This window comes from Propithecus coquereli, unplaced genomic scaffold (genome assembly GCF_000956105.1).
Source record: "Propithecus coquereli isolate 6110/MARCELLA unplaced genomic scaffold, Pcoq_1.0 Scaffold85, whole genome shotgun sequence".
Classification (NCBI taxonomy): domain Eukaryota; kingdom Metazoa; phylum Chordata; class Mammalia; order Primates; family Indriidae; genus Propithecus; species Propithecus coquereli.
This window is the reverse complement of record NW_012154729.1, coordinates 4034531-4055600: the sequence shown is the minus strand read 5'-3', so window position 1 is coordinate 4055600 and position 21070 is coordinate 4034531. Positions and strand designations below refer to the sequence as shown.

The window sequence follows — 21070 nt, the reverse complement described above, 5'->3', positions numbered from 1 at the left end:
GCTCTTTCTCAGGCTGGTCTCGAACTCCTGACCTTGAGCGATCCACCCGCCTCGGCCTCCCAGAGTGCTAGGATTACAGGCGTGAGCCACCGCGCCCAGCTGATCTCATCCTTCCTATCTCCAATGATTAGAATCAGGAGAGCTTAAGTAGCATTTACAAAGTGCTAGGTACTGAAGGAATGAGGCATTATTTTCTGCTTTGCATTGCTGTCTCCATGCAGATAAGTTTTCTTACCGTTTGCCATTAAAGAACCCTTATATCCTTTAATGATGTCTGCTGGCATCTTTTTCTCAATTGCCATCCTATGGTGACTCACATGCATTAGCACAGATAATTAAAACTTGGGAAAAGGGATATGTTGTAATGTTTCTATAGTCACCTTCACATACCCCCAAGGACAGAAACAAAATATTACCAGGCCTCTTTGTTACCGACATTGTCACTTGTTCCTGTGGCCAGCCAAACAAATGAAGAAAAGCAGTTTGAAGAAAAGGAAAGAGAAGTTTATTAATTTGCCAGCAAATGAGGAGGATGGTAGACTCTCATCTTAAACAATCATCGTCCTTCCTTCAGCAGAAATACAGAGCTTTTAAAAGGGGGGTTTCAGCTTTTGGCTATTGCTGTTCAACTATAGCATCTCCAGTGAAGATGATCTCTGTGACCTCTGTTCCCTTAAGCCATCTCCTATGGTTTAAGATACTAGAAACAAAGAACAAAGAACATTCCTCTACCCTTATGATTTGGTAAACCATTTCACTCTTTCTCAGGCCTTTACCTCTGTTACATCTTGAGGACCACACCTGAAAATCGAGAATCAGTGCTACAGTTTTCATCTCCCTGGGATATCATAGCTTTATTTTTTGTCGTTTATCCAAGTTTCTCTCTTTAGTGGACCACCATGATGGTCAGTCCCAATTGTATACCAGTATCAACAACTGGAACAGTTCATGTTTTAGTTGAAAATCTTGAGAGAGGCTCTCATTTCATTGGCCACATGTGGGGGAGAGTGGTAGCCATGTGGTAGCCAGAGCTCTTGCAAGGACCATGGATGAAATAGCTTCTCTAGAAAGGGCTGAGGGCAGAGTCTTGACAGTTTATTGGTATTAGGACTTGCCATCTATACTATATTAGGTAAAGTGAACAAAAGTAGATTGGACCCTATTTATCAATCTTCAAGATGATTTTATTTAAGATGAAATAGAAAAGCAAATATTTTATAATTTGGAAATTCTTACATCCTGAGGTATACTGTAGCAAACAAAAGAAGATTTGATAATAAAATTGCATCATAGTAGATTTATATTTGAAATTTTATTTATTAATGAAAAAGGATATAGGATAGAGTATTAATAATTTTAAAAATAGTTGCTCTTTAATGTTTAAAAAATACTTCCTGTCTTGGATGCAAACCTAATTGTGATGATAGTCTTCTTCTTTTTCTTCAGTTTTGCAGACTCCAACTGTTAGTAAAAACATTCCAACCAAAGGTCCAGAACAATTAAAACAATCTGGAAGCATTGATTGTTTTACAGGTAATTAAAATTGAGATAACTGAGATAACTGGTATTTCCAAAAAATTTGAAAGATAGTTTTTACCTTGCCCTTTTGGTAAAATATTTGTTTGATTTTGCAGAATTGAGTGTAATGAATAAAATAAAGAAGAATAAACTATCCAAAGCTATTTACTTAATGGAGAAAGCTCTTATAATATTTGAAAAAGATGCACCCTCTACATCTTCATGGAAGTTTTTGATGGTAACAATATTTCATTTCTTCTTTTAGTCCTGAATTACAACTTCCGTTAAAATGAATGATTTATTTCCCTTTGTTAAAAATAGTGTGTTGCCCTAAACATCAGTTATGAACTTATGTAGTCCAGCCTAAGCAGGGGAATTAATCTGTACCTCTAGTCCTGAATGCTCCTGAAATGGAAGAGTCTCTGTGGGGACCCCATGCAACCTACATGGGAAGCTAAATAAAATCAGAAGGACTCAAAATAAGGGAAATTACAGAATTGGAGTGACACTGTACCATCCTAATGCATTTCTTAATATGGAATTAAAATGCTTAAAGCCCAGTTGGCTAAGGTACCTGCTTTCTCAGATGGTTACTGCTAATTTATGGACAAATCCCCTTGATATCTTTAATCAAGTCTTACTCTGGCCTGGAAATTGTTTTGTCTTCTTGCTGATTAATTTTATGTTGATTTTAGAGTTTAACTTTCTGACAGCAATCATGTTTCAAATTATGGGATCTTTCTTTTTGCCCCTACATGTGACCTACAAAAGTTGATTGCATTGGCTAAGTGAATAGCATATGAAGATGTAGAGAATAATGCTACAAGTGGCTTGGCTAATCAAAGAAGGAAAAAAGTAGGTTAAAGCTAGGGAGTGTATATGAAATTAAGAGGGGTTTAAGAGAGAAAATTTAGCACATTAGTATGCTAAAGATAAAGTGCCAGAACAAAGAGAGAAATTGCAAATGTAAGAGGGAGAGGCTAACACATAGAGCAAAGTCCTGTAGAAGAGGGAAGAGACTGAAAGGATTCATCTTCAATGGAAAGTAGGCTGCAGGGAAGACATATTTCATCCTTTGATACAGAAAGGCAGGAGGACCGATGTAGATATAAAAAGTTTGTTGGTGTGGAGGCAGAGAGTTGAGTTGATGCCTTCTTGTTTCAATAATCTGATAAAGTAGGAGACAAAGATATCTGCCATCATTGTAGGGTGAGGGTGGATGGTTGGACTGGGGAGAAGCCCCACTGCTCCCAGTGCAGCCAACAGTGCAGGCCCTGGACCTGCCGGAGAAGGCCATTGAGACGCTGCTGTGCTACCTGGAGCTGCACCCGCGGTGCTGGCTGGAGCTACTGCCTACCACCTATGCCCATTGCCATCTGCGCTGCCCTGGGGGGCCCACCGAGCTCCAGGTTCTGGCCCACAGGTGTCCCCCTTTGGCTGTGTGCTTGGCTCGGCAGCCACCTGAGGACACAAGGTGGGATAGCAGGTCCATGGAGTTTGACATGGTAGAGCTGGCAGACTCGATGGGCTGGGAGCTGGCCTCTGTGCGACGAGCTCTCCGCCAGCTGCAGTGGGACCAAGAGCCCAGGACAGGCGTGCCACGGGGCACGGGGGTGCTTGTAGAGTTCCAGGAGCTGGCCTTCCACCTTCGCAGCCCTGGGGACCTAACAGCCGAGAAGAGGGACCAGATCTGTGACTTCCTGTATGGCTGTGTGTAGGCCTGGGAGAGTGAGGCCTTGACCCATCTACACCGAAACTTCCGGGCCTTTCACAGCATGGCCTTCCCCAGCTGCGGGCCCTGCCTGGAGCAGCCCAGTGAGGAGCAGAGCACCAAGCTCAAGGCCCTGCTTGGCTGCCACTTTGAAGAAGAGGCAGAGGAGGCACAGGGGCCGGAGGCCATGGGGGATGAGCAGGGCCCAGAGCTGGGGCAAGCTATGCTCCAGGACTGGGAGGACCAGATCCGCCGCGACATCCACCAGCTTCTGTCCCTGTGGCCAGAGGAGAAGTTCTCAGGCAGGGCTGTGGCCCACATCTTCCACGGCATTGGAAGCCCCTGCTGCCCAGCCCAGGTGTATGCGCGGGACTGTTGTTTCTGGAGAAAGTACCTGCACCTGAGCTTCCATGCCCTGATGTGCCTGGCCACAGAGGAGCTCCTGCTAGTGGGCTGCTGACCGCCTGGCACCAGCACAGAGGGTGCTGGCCTCCAACAGGGGGCACGGGGTTGGGGGCTGTGTGCCCACAATGTAGGGAGTTTAAGGTGTGACAGCTCATTCAGCAAAGGGGATTGTCAGTGGCCAGGACAGTGACTGACCGCCCTGGGCAAAACCTGCCAGTAGGGGTGTGGGGACAAGGAGACTCCAAAATGCAGAATAAAAAATGCTCAAGTTGTTAAAAAAAAAAAAAATTGCACTGAAGATGCAGGTAAAGGGCTAATATTCACAATCTACAAAGAACTCTAGCAAATCAGCAAGAAAAAAACAAACAACCCCATTAAAAAGTAGGCAAAACACATGATCAGAAGCTTTTCAAGAGAAGATAGACAAATGGCCAATAAACATGAAAAAATGCTCAGCGTCACTAATCAGGGAAATGCAAATTAAAACCACAATGAGATAGCACCTTACTGCAGTTCGAATGGCTTTTATTAAAAAGTCCAAAAACAATAGATGCTGGTGTGGATACAGAGAGAAAGGAACATTTATACACTATTGGTGGGACTGCACATTAATACAACCTCTATGGAAAACAGTATGGAGATTCCTCAAAGAACTAAAAGTAGACCTACCATTTGATCTAACAATCCCACTACTGGATATCTTTCCAAGGGAAAAGAAGTTTTTACCAAAAAGACACCTGCACTTGAATGTTTATTGCAACAAAATTCACAATCGCAAAGATGTGGAATCAACCCAAATGCCCATCAATTCATGAGTAGATTAAAAAAATTTATATATACACCATGGAATACTACTCAGCCATAAAAAGGATGAGTTAATGCCTTTTGCAACAATTTGGATGGAACTGGAGATTATTATCCTAAGTTAAATATCTAAAAAATGGAAAAACAAACTCCACATGTACTCACTATTAAATTGGAAGTAACCGATGAGCACACATGTGCACAGAGGGAAGTAAAAGTCATTGGAAATCAAGCAGGGGGGAAGGGGGAGGAGGGGAGGGGCAGAAACCTACCTAACAGGTACAATGAACACTATTTGGGTGATGGCCACACCTATAGCAATGACTCAAGCATTACAAAAGTGATCCATGTAACCTAAAACATTTGTACCCCTTAATATTTCAGAATAAAAAAAGTATATGAATTACCAGACATAAAAAAAAATATTGATCTCAGGACTAATCTTGGGGCCTCTCAAAGCCTGAAGAGAGCAAAACCTCTGGAGTTTTCCCTTTGTTTTATTATGACTGAATGCTGTCTTTATTCTACCACAGCATGCCCATCCCCTTGTATGTCTCTACCTCCCTACCACCGAGACTGGGGACGTTCTGGAGATGTGGGAAGTCTCATGTTTCCATTGCATATCTTTTCTTTCTATTTTTTTTAAAGTGAAACTATTTTAACTTCAAAAAAATGATGAGTATAATGTCCTGTTAGGGTAGACTCATGAGATACATTTAGAAGTTCTACTTTTTATGACGGGTCCTCTACAAGCATTTTCACTAGCTAGGACCGTGTTGAATATTTATTTTCCTGAAATCTTCTATAGCCACCTCTGCTCCTCAGTGGTTGTTTGTATCCAAGTGTTAAGGCTTAATGATCAGTCCTCAGGGTACTCTCCTAAACAGTGATATTATGGCTCAAATAATTGCCAAACTTTCTTTCTTTAAAGAAGACAAATAAATTTCTTTCCCTTGGCAGTCATTTTCAACTGGGGTGTATTACAGAATGTTTTACAATATCATGATCTTGTAATAAAATTATCCCCAAATCAGTAATTGATGTGTCACCTGATATCATAAAAAGGTTTGAAAAGCCTGGGTCTTTTCAGAACTCTTAAGTAATTCATACTCTGTTCAAGTTTTTCAAAAATTTCCCGACTCTGTGGATTCAAATAATCTAATCAAACGTCTTTATTTCTAGTCAACTAAAATGAACCAACTTGCTGCTATGAACGAGGGACAAATCTTTGATAATAGCTTACTAGCTTTCTAAGTGAAATGACTGGCTTTTTTTTGATTATGGGGTTTAGTTTTTCCATTTTCCTGTCTTGATTATTTGACCTCTGGAAGTCCATTTTGGCTCTTTACACATTATGCCATAGGTTTACTTTAAACGGATTGCATCTAGAACCAATACTGAATGGCTTTGATCTTCTTCTGAAGATCAAAGTAGACATAGTAGTCATCATGACGTTGCTTTTAGTCCACTTAAGAGTCTGTGGGCTGAACATTCAGCCTCTTTGCAGATGAAATTTCTCGTTGGAAAGAGGCAGAAATGCTCCTCAATACAAGTCCCTAGAGTTTCAAGGCAGCATTGATTACCGTTGTTTACTGTACAGCGTCCATTTCCCCTTCCAAGCCACACCTTTTGAGGAACTTTTCCTTCCCCATTAAATATAATCAGGTGGTACTAGTTCTCAGGAGGAAGACTAGTGACGCCCGGTAGGCCAGTTGTTTGTTCCCTCCGTGGAATCTGTATCTTCAATAGAGGGATAAAAAGACTATGACAGTTTTATACAGCCCAGTGTAGAAAATGACTGACAAGAAATTTATTTGTCTTCTTTAGGGAAAGAATATTTGGTGATTCATTCATTCGATGTGTGTGTTCTGACCAGAGTCTGCAGACCCTCCTACCTCTCTGGGGTTGCTTTGGTCCAAGCCTGGCTTTCCAGTTGTTTCTGTTGCAAAGAAACCCAATTGTTGCATCTAGTTTTCTCCTAATACTGTTTGTTGGAAACTAAAGAAATCTGTAGCTGAGATGATTTTAGTACTTCCAAATTCCACTAACAGTGCCTCAACTCTAAGAAAAGGAGTATTATGGTTTAGCAGATTATTTTTTGTAATCGATGCAGAATCTAACTGTATGGCCCCATTTTGGAACCAGAACTAATAAAGAAGCCCAGGGATACTAGAAGTTCTAATAACACCTGGCTTTAATATTTCCTGAATTTACATCTTGATGTCCCCTAAATACCAGTCTATTAACCAGGTTAACAGTAATTGGATTTAATTATTTTTCCTGTTTTGTAGCATTTCAGTCAAATCAATTCTATTTGCTTTTTTTGTGAAGGGGGGAAGAATACATATGAACTATTTTTTTTTTTTTTTTGCAGAGATCCTCTCAGCTCTTTTTAATTGTTCTGTGCTTAATTATTCCTTATAAAAGAGCAAACTCTTTCCAATTCTGATCCCCTCCTATGAGGTCATATTTTCACCCCCAGGCTTCAAAATACTGACAGAAGATTTTAGCATGTTTACATTTTAGATGGTAAAGGCAGGAATATATACATATATATATTTTTTTCAATATATTTAATCAATACAAGTGAAGTTTTATTACATGGATATGTTTTTTCCCCCTTTATGTATTTTAAGGGTATTGCATAGGAAATTTCATCTAGGTTGCCTTTTCATGCTTCTTTTAACTTAGCTCTGTATTGAGACAAAATAGCACAGTGGTTAGGAGCGTAAGGGTCTGGATTAAAGTTCTGGGTCTGCCACCGATTAGCTGTACAACCTAAGTCAAGTTATTTATGCTCTCTTAAATTTTAATTTCTTCATCTTTAAAATGGGGTTCATTAGGAAGATTCAATGCAATGATGTGTACAAAATGCTTAGTGTTTGGAACAAAGTAAGCAGTCAATAAATGTTAGCCATTATTATTATTATTCTTTCACTTTTAGCACTCTGGAACATTCTGTTGTGTCTTATCAGAACTACTCTTTCACTTTTAGTGCTCTGGAACATTCTATTTGAACTCTTTTGGTGCTTTATATATATTTTTCTCTATCAGACTATGCATTTCTTTCTGTTTTCTCTTAGATTTGTCCTGTAAATTGTATATTTTGTTTTCAACAATATTCCTTCCCAGTATTCTTGGATGTGAGTTAATCTACTTTTCATCTTCTTCTGCTATGTATATTATAATGTTGAGAACTGAGAATATACCTCAGGGAGGTCTATTAGATGAGTAATAAGTATGATACTTTATCATTCCAGTCTTATGATAGTTGTTTACGTATGTCTTAATCATGCCTCGAGATTACATTATCTTTCCATTAGTCTTTCGCTGCACTGTGGGTGTCAAGCCTGTGTCAAATGTATTTAACATCAATCTGTCCTCATAAGCATTGTGTAACTTCTGAAGAAAGGTGGATCTTATTTTCTCTAATGTAAACTATAGGCAGAGAAATTTACATTCAGACAAAAATACTTTGGATTTCAGTACTGTTGATTGTGGCACATTGCAGCACAAATCACCATTGAAAGAACATTCAGAACTTATTTCCATTGTGAATTAGCATAGAATTCCCTTTCTGTTGAGGTTTCTTGATCTTTCTCTATGATAGGTAAAGGCTCATTCCTTCTTTCAATTTCAATTCTTCTAATTTGCCAGGTGCTGGGCTAGACAGTGGAGGATGTGAGTATATATTTTATATTATCTGATACATCATGTAAAACCTGCTTCTTCTTGATCTTCAATTAGAGAATGGTTTGTCTAGATTTTGCAATTGTAATACCTTGGTATTCTAGAGCATTGCTGTTATAGACCACATTCAAGTTCATAACACTTGTTACCACTTGAAAAGTGATAACATTTTTTCGCAATTGAGTTGAGTTGGTTTAATGAGAATTTTTCCTTCCTAATTTTTTGGGGGCTTCTTTTCTGATTTTATTTCCTCCTTTCTAGTTGAGGAACCCTCTTAAAAAATGGAATCTTATTAGCAGCTCAGTGCATTGGCTCACTAAGTTAGGATTCTAATTAGCATTAGAATTTTCCTTGAGTTCTGTTATAGAATTTATCTGATTTACTTAAATCAAGGACTTTGTTATAGACTTTTCTTTTGTTAGCTTTCACTGAAAACTTTAGTACTTCTGTCAGCCTATTTCAAATTGGGCCATGGGATCTGAATTAGGGGTCTAAAGTTAAAATGGATCAACACTGAATCAGAACATTTTAAACATGCTCTCTTAAAATGCATTATAGTAAAGATCACCCTCCTCTGTCATAATTTCACATCTTTCATTCAAAACACTTCGACTGAAACTAAAGAGATAAATAAAGCACTGTCCTTGCCAACAAGACACTCATTGTTTAGAGGATGTGGAAAGTCATGTACATAGGTAATACATAATATAAATTGTATGTATATAAATTAGCTTTTGGGCTAAATACCTAAGGTCTTTGGAATGTAGGCTCTAGAAGCATGGTTGCTACATAAGACATCCCTTCCCCCATGAAGGAACGATTGTCCTTGCAGATGGCTGAGATTCTCGACCTGCGTATGCAGAAACATTTCCCAAGGTCTCCTAGCACAGAACAACTGGAATTAAAAAAAACATTTTTCACCACAGATAAATGATTTTGGACCTTAATGTCAACCATTTCCAATAAAAAATAAAAATGAGGTATTGATTCTGATCTCAATTTAGGCCAAGCTTCATTATTTTAGGGAAAAATGTATTACATTATAGTTTTATAATCTCCACTCCCACAGAGAGTGTGTACAAGCGTGTACTCACTCAGCTTTAAACATCACTTTCATGCATACCCAGATCCTATCTCCATCCACTCTCACCTTCCCTTTTGAGCTCGAGGTCCAGATTTCCAAACTTCAAAATCTCAACATGTCTCCTGTATGGCATACAGCACAGGTTTTTGTGTCAGAGTGAAATGTGTTTAAATTTGGCAGACAGACATGTTGTCTTATTTCCAGAATTTCTTCTCTTGTATTTTTAAATTGACTAAAACTTCCAGAATAAAATGGAATAGAGGCATTCTGTCTCTTTCTGGATTTTATTGATAATTCTATTAGTGCTTCACTATTAGCACTGAGTGCCATTTCTGTTCTATTAATAACATTGTGGCTATTCACTAAAATCAATATTTTTTAGTAATGGTGAAAAAGAGCTTTTCTAGTTTATTCAGTTTTTTAAAAAAAATCAGTAATGAATGTTAAAAAATGCTCAAATATCTTTTTGGCCATTGAACACTATGATCATATTTTTTCTCACTTGATTTATGGACATATTAAATTATACTCACATACTTCCTAATATTAAATTATCCTTGCATTCCTGGGAGAAAGACAATATGATCACAGTCCATTATTTCTTTAATGTATCTTTAGAGTCAATGTATTTTTTTTTTTTTTTTTTTTGAGACAGAGTCTCACTTTGTTGCCCTGGCTAGAGTGAGTGCTGTGGCGTCAGCCTAGCTCACAGCAACCTCAAACTCCTGGGCTCAAGCAATCCTTCTGCCTCAGCCTCCCGAGTAGCTGGGACTACGGGCATGTGCCACCATGCCCGGCTAATTTTTTCTATATATATATATATTTTTAGTTGTCCAGATAATTTCTTTTCTATTTTTTGGTAGAGACGGGGTCTCACTCTTGCTCAGGCTGGTCTCGAACTTCTGATCTTGAGCGATCCACCCGCCTCGGCCTCCCAGAGTGCTAAGATTACAGGCATGAGCCACCGCACCTGGCCTAGAGTCAATGTATTATTAGTATTTTATTTAGGATGTTTGCATTTATATTAGTAAGATGATTGCTCTATGTCAATTTTCAGATTTTATTAAAGTTATAATAGGTTTATAAAATTATTTGAGAAGACATCTATTTCTCTCTGTAGTTGGAAATGTTTAAATGGCATAGGAGTTATCAGTTCTTTGAGATTTAAAATATTTTGTTTATGAGATCATTTCAGCCTAACATTTTTGTGTGAAATAATTTTTGGATACTTGTTCCAGTTTCTTCCGTTATTATTCCTGTGTTCAAGTTTCTTGCTTCTTGATGGCCACACTTATTACCATGACTCAAGCATTACAAAAGTGATCTATGTAAACAAAAAAAAATTTGTACCCATGTAACATTTTGAAATAAAAAAATGGTTTTTATCTATACTTACAATAATAATAAACTTACAAAAAAACTAAAAAAAACTTGCCTGTCTGTCCTTAAAGTTCATAGAATGTGGTTTTAATCTATTTATTTGTTCTTGCTGATAGTAAGAAACTCTCAGTCATATTAATTTCCTAAACCACATATACCAAGTCTCATTAGTTGAGAGTCACACCTCAAGCTGAATTAAGGGTAGGTATATAGCTCATCAGTATAAATGCGGTTGATTGTGTTACGAACTTTTTAAGAACAATGAAATATGATGGTAGATATTCAGAGGGTTTGATTTAAAAATGAAATGCCCCATATTAATATAAGGTATTAATAATATGATAAACATATTAGACATATAAATATGATGCCATTGGTGATCGTGCTCAGCCTGATTTAGTAGCCATCTTTTACTTCTGCAAAATCATTCAATAACTGGTACACACACACACACACACACACACACACACACACACACACACCTCTGAGGCTCAAGAAACTGCATATAGAAAGAATGTTGCTTAACACCATCAGAAGTCTGCAAATATAAATGAAGTTCAAGCTCTTGAAATGTATTTTTCTGTTTTCACATCTCATTATAGGAAGCATATTCTTTAATTGAGAAGAGCGAAGCAGAACAAAATGCCCTGTATTCATATCAGAAATATTTGGAATGCTCAAAAAGAAAGAAAAGCAGAATCCCTCCTCCACCCATCCTGCTATCCCGAACTCAGTGTTCTGTGACACTCAAACCTGCTCCATTTATTTCGGATGTCAAGGTACAGTCTCCATTATGATCTTAGCCTCATGCAAAGCAACATAAGTACTTTTATGACTATAGCGATTGATACTTTTATTGCTTTTAGGACCTGAATAGTTTTGTTTATAAGCACTGAACACTGGATTAGTATTCTAATGTCTTACCTATAGTTAGTTTCTTCATGACATTTTGCCCTTTATGCTATTTATGGTGTGCTCTGTATAGAATTGCTACCAAATGTATGGTCAGGAGGAACAATAGAGAAGCATTTCCCTGTAAGTATCTTTGTCACCATGACACAGTCACATGCCGAAGTCCTAGTGTGCTCAAGATGTCCTCCCTTGAAGTGGATTGGACATTTGAAGAGGATAGAAGTTATTCTCAGGGCCACAACAAAGATGAGGCAACAGAGTGTGGAAATTTGGAGGTGATGAATCTAGAGGTTCTGCCAAAAATTCTTCCATGTAGATGTGGATTCTTTTCGTTGAAACAAAGGGCAATTCCAACCATATTATAAATCATAAATCTTTGTGTATTTATTAAATGATAAGCTTTTTCTCCCATTCCTGATGCCTTAGAACATGGCCTCAATGTGACTAAAACTTGAGATTTCATTTCCTCACAAGAATTTGTCTCCACCTAATTTATATTTTAAATATTACATTTTCTTCTTTTAGGTTTTCAACACCATGCTCTTTGATGTTATATAAAAATGAAGTTTCATCTTTGATTCTCTTTAGGATGTTATGCTTGAATTTACATGAATCTAGTATAGTGGAAGGAACACAGGCTTTGAAGTCAGATAGATTGAGGCTTAAAATTCTAGCTTGACCTTTTACTAACATTATGACCTTAGGAAGGCTAAATACATTTTCTGAGAGGTTTTTTTTCCCTTTTCATTTGTAAACTCTGTTTACTGTGAAAATTAAATGAGATGATGTATACAATATTTTTGGCGTATGAACTGATGTCTCTCCACTCCTTGTATTAAACATACGTAGTAAAATTTATTCAACAAGGTAATCAAGTTATAGACTGTGAATATGTTATTTGATATTTTTTTATAATGTCTGTCCAGCGAGCATTTATTGAGTATAATTTGTCAAGCTCTGTGCAAAGTTATTAAGGTATAAAGATAAAACATGGTTCCATTCTTTGAGGAACTTCAGAAGAATGGGACATGAGCACCAATGAGAAGTAATACCACTTTCATGATGCTCTATCATTGGGAGAATAGAAGTAACATTCATCTTACCCCTGTGTTGTAATAAATGTGTTATTGCTATTGCTGGCAATTGTAAAGTTCAACTTTGGATTTTTTTGAATCTGCTTAAGAAAAGAGCTTCACTTATTTTGGAAAATTAGTACAGAACTAAGATTGGATTATTTACTAAGAGTTTTTGTTTGTTTTTATTCAAATATTTTGGTTTATTTAACCAAAATCTTACTTTTTATGTATTTCAATTTGGTGACTATTTTATTTCATAATTCTTGGCAATTGGAAGACATAAGTGTTCAATATCTGACCTGTAGTTTTAGGACTTATTAAGTAGCACGTTATATTAATTTTTATTATGCATTGGTTATGTTACACATTAGGAGAGTTCCAGGAAATCATCACCTTGTGTTACTGACTTATCAGCACTAGATGGTGCTATGGGATTGAAGAAGTTTCCTTATTTAAGGTTTCAGCCATCTTTTGTCTTATCAAAAGCTCTTATTAAGACATTCATTTCATTAAAATCTGTTTTTATAATTGAAAATGCTGATGTTATTTACATTTTATATAAACTCTTCTAAAGTTGATAGTGATGTGTTCGTGGTGTTCCTACTCTTTTGCAGATTCTAATTACACATTGCTTCTTAGAGTCATCCAAACTGAGACATTTTTATCTGTAGAACGAAATCAAAATATAAAGTCCGCTGGTAAAAATGCTTTTAGAGATAATTTTACCCTCAAAATTCTGGGTTTATATATTAGAACTTGGAGCAATAATGATCCGAGTCATACAACATATTCTATTTGCCTTTTTTTTTTCCCTATGAAAAATGGTACTCTTTTTGCATGGGAAATTACGGGAAGTTAGCTTTGAATTTTTTTCTGAGATTCATCTGATGTTTCCCTCTGGCCTCCAGCTTCCAGGTTCCTTCAGTGTTCTCCCTGTCCTTCTTGCCTTTGACTAGCGCTGTTTGGTCAGTTGTGTATATCACAATCACCTGAGATATTTTCTTTGGCACTACAAAGGTTCAGATACTTGCACCAGAAATTCTAATTCACTGAAGCTAGGCAGGCTTGGGATTTGTAACTTAAGAAAATGGTTGATTCTGTACAAACTGTATTTTAAAGAAGTGATTCTTGGAGCAAAGGCGGGGTTGAGAGCCACTCATGTAGGTTAGACACTCTAAGGATTTTTCTGTTGACCTGGAGGAACCTGGAGGGAGGAGTAGTAGGCAGAAGCTGTAAGAGGCCGTTGCTTTTTAGAGACAATTATATTTTCCCTTCTTTCCAGCTTCCCTGATAGTTTGGGAGTTGCCTCTGGGAAAAAGGAAGTGCCACAGTGATGACCACCCACAACCCCAACAGTGTGGCTTGTTGATAAAGCTGCTTCCTTGGGGATCAACTCTCTCCCTTTTCCCTTACAGTGAGAACAGATTCTCATAATGAATCTCCATTATTTTGACATCTTGGTAGAGGACCATTGTCTAACTATTTAATTAACTTTAAGTTTGGTTGTTTCTGTGGGATTTGCATTTTATGTTTGGTTTATATTTAAAAATTGTCAAAGTATTATGTTTCAGAAAATTTATAAACTGGAGAAAAAAATTACATATCATCTACCTATCATCATTTTACCATCTGAACCCCACCACTGTTCTTATTTAGGAGCATTTTCTTCCAGACTTTTTCATATGTATTTTTACATTTTATTTAAAATACTACAAGTTAGTATCTTGCTTCTTTTTTCCACTTGCTTTTTGGCATATTACAAAAATATGAAAATCATTTCGGTGTTGATCTTTTTTCCCATCAAGATTAAGTCAACCCCTGCCACTATCTGTCTGATCTTGGGCAAAGTTCTTTAATATCTCTGCATCTCCATTTCCTGTGGAGCAAAATGACAACAGTAATCCCATCTCATAGGGATGTTGTGAATACTAGAAAGTATCTGTAAATTCCTAACAATATTTAGCACAGAGGAACTGCTTAGTTAATAGTAGTTAAAATAATTAATATTTTAGTATAAAACAAATAATATTTTGGATTAAACCAAAATATATTTGTAAACTTGGATTTCATGTTTTAAAACTTGAATTTTTACAGTTTTATTTAGAAAAATATTCCTTTCTTAAAATTAAAAAAGGGGTCTTGGGATCTTGCAATGAGGCCCAGGGGCTCAAACTCCTGGGCTCAAGCAATCTTCCCACCTCAGCTTCCCAAAGTACTGAGATTACAGGTGTGAGCCATTGTGCCTGGCCTAGAAAAGTATTCCTTTGCTACATTGAGGTAAAAAGAATAGAATGCCTTTTAAACAGACTACAGGTGATGGGCTCATCTTTTTCCTTGGCAGGTCTCCTGGTACTGCATTTTGGGTTGTAAAGCAGAAGGAAGTTATGGAAAAGTACGACTAAACAATAATCATCTCCCAAATTCAGGAGAAGCGGTATGTTGACTTAAATGTCAGGAAATTTTAGCAAAGCCTCGGTAATGACAATTAAATGTTTTTTTTTTTCTTATGAAGTCATTGTTTTAGTTAATTTCCCTGATTCAACTTGAGTCACAATAGTGAAAGAAAAGACATTACATACAAAGTTTGCTTAATTATATTTAAGTCACATTATTTTAAGTTTCCAAGTTTAACTTGAAATATATTTTGTTAATAGATACCAGCTGATGGTAAAAGCATTTTTGAAGTGAAAGGTTTAGAAACCAATGAAAAATACGTATTTGCAGTTGCTGCCTATTCTTCTGATGGAAAACTTGTCGGTGGTGCTATTGGGGAAACAACTAAACCAATTCTGATTTACCCACCTCTTTCTGCTGTTACTGCTCGGATGTTCCTGACACAGGTAGAAGAGATTTCTACTAATTTTTTCCACTGTGTTGTTTTCCGTTAAGCAGTTACTAGGTAATTTCTGATGGGAAAAAAAATTGCTGCAGATATTCTAAAGCTCCTGTAATACATATTTTCCATTATTACAGTTTAGTCTTAAAATATGAATTATTCATTCTCTTATTAGTGAATTTTTTACAATGATATTTTTTATGGATTACAAATGTAACACATAATAATTTTAGAAATTTTGGAAAATATTGAAATGCATAAAGAAGAAAATAATGTTATCCATTTTTCTATCATCCAGCATAGTAGTTCTTACCCTGGGATAATTTTGTCAGTAACTGAAGAAATTTTTTGTTGTCATAACCTAGCAGGGTGCTACTGGCATCTAGTGGGTATAGGCCAGGGATGCTGATAAACACCCTACAATGTACCAGCTAACCCCCCATATCAAAGAATTATCCAGTATAAAATGTCAATAGTGCCAAGGTTCAGAAACCCTGATCCAGAGATATCCTTTTATTTTTGATGTGTCTATTTGCCTATCCATCTGTCTAGATATATACACTTATGTATGTATATATACTTATGTATACATGCACACATATGTATATGAATTTGTGTATAATATATAACTTTAAACATAGTATACCTATTATTTTACAGCCTGATATTTTTATTTAATATATAATTGACATTTTTCCATTCTGTTAAGTATTCTTCCAAAACATAATTTTTAATGGCTCTATGGCATTGAATCTTATGGATATATCATAGTTTATTTAATAATTCTCCATTGTTGGACATTCAGATACTTTCTAGTCTTTTGCTATTATAAACAAAGCCATGATATACACCTTAATATCTCAATCTTCACCTGTACCCATGATTACTTTCTGAGGATACATTCATAGAAGTGAAATTTCTGGGTAAATAGGGACAGACAGACCTTAGTTGAAACTCTAGGTCCTCACACTAGCCATGTGATACTGGACAAGTAATTTTCATCTGTGAAGTGGTATTAATAATAGTAACTGCCTACCAAAAGTTTCATGAGTATTAAATGGAATTAGGCATGTCAGATATTTCACTATAGCACTTATCACACAGTAGACACTGAATAAATAGTATTATTATTTTTAGTTATGCATATATGCATGAATTAACATTTTTCCTGAAATAGCTATTGCCTGACTTTAAAACACGTCACCTGTAAAGCAGACACTAGAAAGAGTCACTCATTGACCTAGGTCTTAAGCATCTAATTTTAAGCCGATTGTTGGCTGTAGAGCTGATGGCTATTCTCCATTTTTATCATATTCTTATTATGTTAATTTTTCTCTTAATAGTTGATTAATATTATAAGCTAGAATCTTAGTGGCATTTTATATTATCATATTTTTCAAAGAAAATTAAATTGAGAAAATTGCTAGGATTTGTCTAGCATTGGTTTAGCATGTCATATTGGCTCATGGTTTTCTGATATTTTGATGTCTTTGGAATCTAATATATTCCCTAATTTGCAGTGATAGAGTTATTGTGAGGAACTGAATATTTCATTCAGGCCTAATTTTTCTCCAGGGAGTGGTTTGACTCTTGGGCTCCATTTGGCAGAACTTTCATTGAAAGTTAATAAAACTAAGTCCAAGCTATACTGCTGGGATAATGAGAAGTGTCATGAAGTAATGACCCGTGTTTCTTTATTGATACTATATTTGCAGTTCTGTAGTTCATTTATGAGCATTCTCTCTCATAATGTTAAGTGGCTAAAACAAAACTTTCTCACTTATTTAAACTTCCTTAATTTACAACTTAAGTTTAAGCTTTTAAATTTTAGCAAGTTAATGCACCTTTATTTTGTAAGTGCAATCTAATTTTCATGAGAGTGGTTAGTTTTTAGTTTCAGGACAATTCTGTTCTTTGAAACATATTATTATAATATTTTACAGTAAAGTATGGAGATATTTCACTAAGTGCCTATGATTAACTTGGCTTTTGGAATTTTAGGTTTTACTCAGCATTATCCTATAGACATTTGTAAAGTCAAGTGAGTCTTTACTAAGTTTTCCTAAATGTAGGATATTAATTTAGTCTATCTGGAAATTTGTTTTTGAGCAACTTTTCTGAATTATATATCTTCTATAGCTATTTTTCTCTTCTTTTTTGGCCTCGTTTCTTTTTTTTCTTCTTCTTAAGTAAAAAATGGCTAGATAATGTGAAATAAATGTTGAAAACTAGAAATCTGTGAGTAAGATTCTAATCTTGACCTTAGAGATTAGGATTTCAAGCAAATTGATTAGTCTCAATTTCCCTAACTGTAAAATGGACATAAGACCAAATGCCATATTCTATTGGATTATTGAACCACCAAATCAAATAGTTAGTGGACACAATGGCTTGTGGAGATAAGGAAATGGCAAATATAATTTATTAAAAAACCACCATGTGCCAGGCATTTAAAATTCATTATTCCATTTATTACAATAATTCTATGAGGTGGTATGATTACTTTCATTTTATAGTTGAAGAAACTGAAATTAATTTAATCTGCCAATCCCATCATATCCCAGCAAGGCTGTCTCAGGGAGAGTAAGTAATGTACCCAAGGTTACTCGGGTGGCAGATGGTGAGCCTGACACTTGGACCAGTTCATTCCTTTCTACCGCTCTGTGCAGGTCCCAGGAAGTCGTCGTATGTTGGACACCTAACATGTGCCAATCCTTTTAGAGCCTTCATCTCTCTTGTTTCTTTTTAACTGGCGCTTTGCTCCCTGTCTTTTATTTAGCTCCTTTCTCTTCCCCTTTACTGGTTTCCTCTCTTTCTCGATCATTTTTTTTTTAGTTCTCCCCTGGATTGGTGTTGATCAGCCAGTCTTTGTGATCAGTATAGGCAAGTCAGCAATCACAATGGTGGTGGGTGAAAGGGAAGTGAAGTTCACACATTTTTCCCATTTCATATATGAATTCAATAAAACTCTTTGATTAATAAAAGTTTGCCTTTTCTCTATGATTATTCACATTATAAAATATTAATAATTACAGGTAAAAGATAGTCATCCCTTTTCTTAAGCTCTTTCTTTCTTTCCCTCTTGTCTTCTGAGTATTATCACTCTCTCCACTCATCTATTTATAGATGAATTATTTATTCAATGTCTATTTTGTGCCAGATTCTATGCTAGATGTCATCTCTTCTAACTTTGAAATGTCTTTTTTATCAATCTTATTACCACAACAGTAAACTAGTTTAGATAATTTTGACTTATGGTTACAGTTAAGATTCTGATTGCAGGTAGTGGGACCAGCGTGGCTTGGAGTAATGCAGCTAGGCCCTGGGAGGGCTGCAGAGTCCAGGCAGCTTGAGGTCTCGCACTCTTGGTTCTCTCTGTACATTTACTTTGTTTGTTTCCTCTCTAACAATAGGCTTTCTTTACTTCCCCATTTTTGGAGGAAAAATGGCAGTTCCTAAATTTTTATGTAACTTTCAATTTTGGCTATAAACACACTTTGGTGATTTCCACTCTTGGACCTTTTTCAGATTCTGTTTAAACTTGGGCCGACCTTAATCTTAAGAGTTCAACTCAAGCCCTGCCTTCTCCTTAAAATTTTCATTTTTCCTTTTCTAAAGCCTCCACAATTATGATGTTATTCTTTGTAGTTTTTCTGGATTTCATGTGTTTTATGCCTTTAACTTGATTCCAGTTTCATGGAGTATTGGACCACCTCTAAGCTTTGAAGAATCTTTCTCTACTGTGCTTAGCACTGAGGAGAAACTTCATAAAGCTTACTGGTCGATTGATCTTAAGTATCCATTTTGCAGATTTGAAAAGTTTTGGCCCTGTAAGTTATTCCCTTGCGTAAAAAATATTCTAGTAACATATCATTTACATGCTTAATTCCATGAATTTATTTATAGTTTATACCCTACCTGCTTCCATAAAGGATTTGAAGGATTTGGTGAGATTTTGTGTTGTTATATACATAGTTAAATAGAATGAATTTTAGGAACTTCTTTAAAGAAATGTACTCTACCAAAAGAAATAAGTAAGCTTATGAGTTTTTTTCTCCTGAGCTTTACTAGTGAAATCATTTATTTTGTGTTCTGTTAAATTTGTTAAACTTAAAAGATATCGTGGCTTCTCAGAAAGCTTCTCTGTTTTATATTTTACTCTTTTCAGCTGTGAACTTTTTATTGCACAAAAGCTCTGAAAGTGTCAGTCAGAACCAGAAAAGAATGAGGTATATTTCATATATTGGGTTTGGGAAATCTGATTGTTTCTCTTGGAACAGATTGTTCATTATAACAGTATCTATAATAAATGGAGTGCACTGCCGAGATAGATGGAAATGAAATTAATTTGGCTCAGATGTGATCTTTGTTTTGCTTATGAGGATTTGAAACATCCTTACAGAGTTTCAAATTTCCATGCAATTTAGAAATAAAAGAGATTTTGAAAATGTGTCTGTCTCCCTTGCCAGCGGTCTGCGTCACATTACTATGGCACCGTAGAACTGAAAAGCAAATGTGAACAACTGTATATGAAATTAGTGTCTGATAGGACCTTATAAGAATTCATGCTTAAAATATACATTTCATAAACAAAAATATTCCTTAACATGCTTTTTGTTGTAGGTTGCCTATCAGCTTGGTAACTATGAATTGGCTAAGAAAGTTTTCTCACCAGTTTGGGATTATTTTGTTGCTTCACCACTTCAGGATGAACAATCTGTTATTAGTTTAAGCAATATAATGACTATTACACAGAGAAGGTAATTAGAAATATTCTTTTAAAATATTCATTTGCTTACTGAAAATATAGATGTTGGGTGTGAAGCCTAGAATTAATTCATTTTCGATTTCACGTTAAAGATAGTTCATATAAAACTGTTTCTAACAAGAATTATAATAAGAACATACATTCCAAGGTCTCATGTCCTAGTGAGAAACTTTCTTGCTAGAATCAGAGAAAAATATTGGAGACATAAGGATAAAGGTTATAAAATAAAAATACCAAATACCAACCAAAGCAATATTTGTTATACCAGAAAACACAAATATGCATTGGGGATTTTAGTACCAGTTGGGGTTAAGGTTGGAGTCTGAGAGGTGGACTGTTAGGGGAAGAAGGCTTTCCTTTGCTTGCAGAGGCTCCCGGGGTTAGACCATTGGCAACTGCAAGTAGGCCAGTAGAAGCCATATAATACTACAGGCCATCCCATCTTTACTGCCATGTTCCTTAAAGGAACAAAGTTTAAGAGCAGCCTCAGAAGTGAGCATTAGTGTGATTTCAAGCTGTCTTAACAAGTTAAAAAGCAACAAGAATCTCCCTCACCTGCTTGTTTTTTTTTTTTATTTCAGCATATTATAGGGGTACAGATGTTTAGATTACGTATGTTGCCCTTGCCCCCCCTTCCCCCCAAGTCCCAGTTTCAAGAGTGTCCATCTCTCGGATGGTGCGCATTGCACTCTTTGAGTATGCATATACCCGTCCCCTCCTCCGCCACCCCCCTCTCCCCTTCCCTCTCCCCCCTGCCCGACATCCAATAGATTTTATTCTTATATGTACACTTATGTGTTGATCAGTTAATACCAATTGGATGGTGAGTACATGTGGTGCTTGTTTTTCCATTCTTGGGATACTTCACTTAGTAGAATGCATTCCA

The 21070-nt window shown here is 36.3% G+C and overlaps 1 protein-coding gene across 1 annotated transcript in view; it reads left to right on the top strand.

Annotated features, from left to right (window-relative positions):
- The window catches only part of CFAP54 (cilia and flagella associated 54), a 344097-nt gene that overhangs the window by 54945 nt on the left and 268082 nt on the right, over window positions 1-21070 (top strand). Inside the window, exons 18-23 of the mRNA XM_012663989.1 lie at window positions 1447-1533; window positions 1635-1756; window positions 11195-11371; window positions 14922-15014; window positions 15235-15420; window positions 20040-20176. Coding sequence (XP_012519443.1) covers window positions 1447-1533; window positions 1635-1756; window positions 11195-11371; window positions 14922-15014; window positions 15235-15420; window positions 20040-20176 — 802 coding nt within the window. The remainder of the gene's footprint in view (window positions 1-1446; window positions 1534-1634; window positions 1757-11194; window positions 11372-14921; window positions 15015-15234; window positions 15421-20039; window positions 20177-21070) is intronic.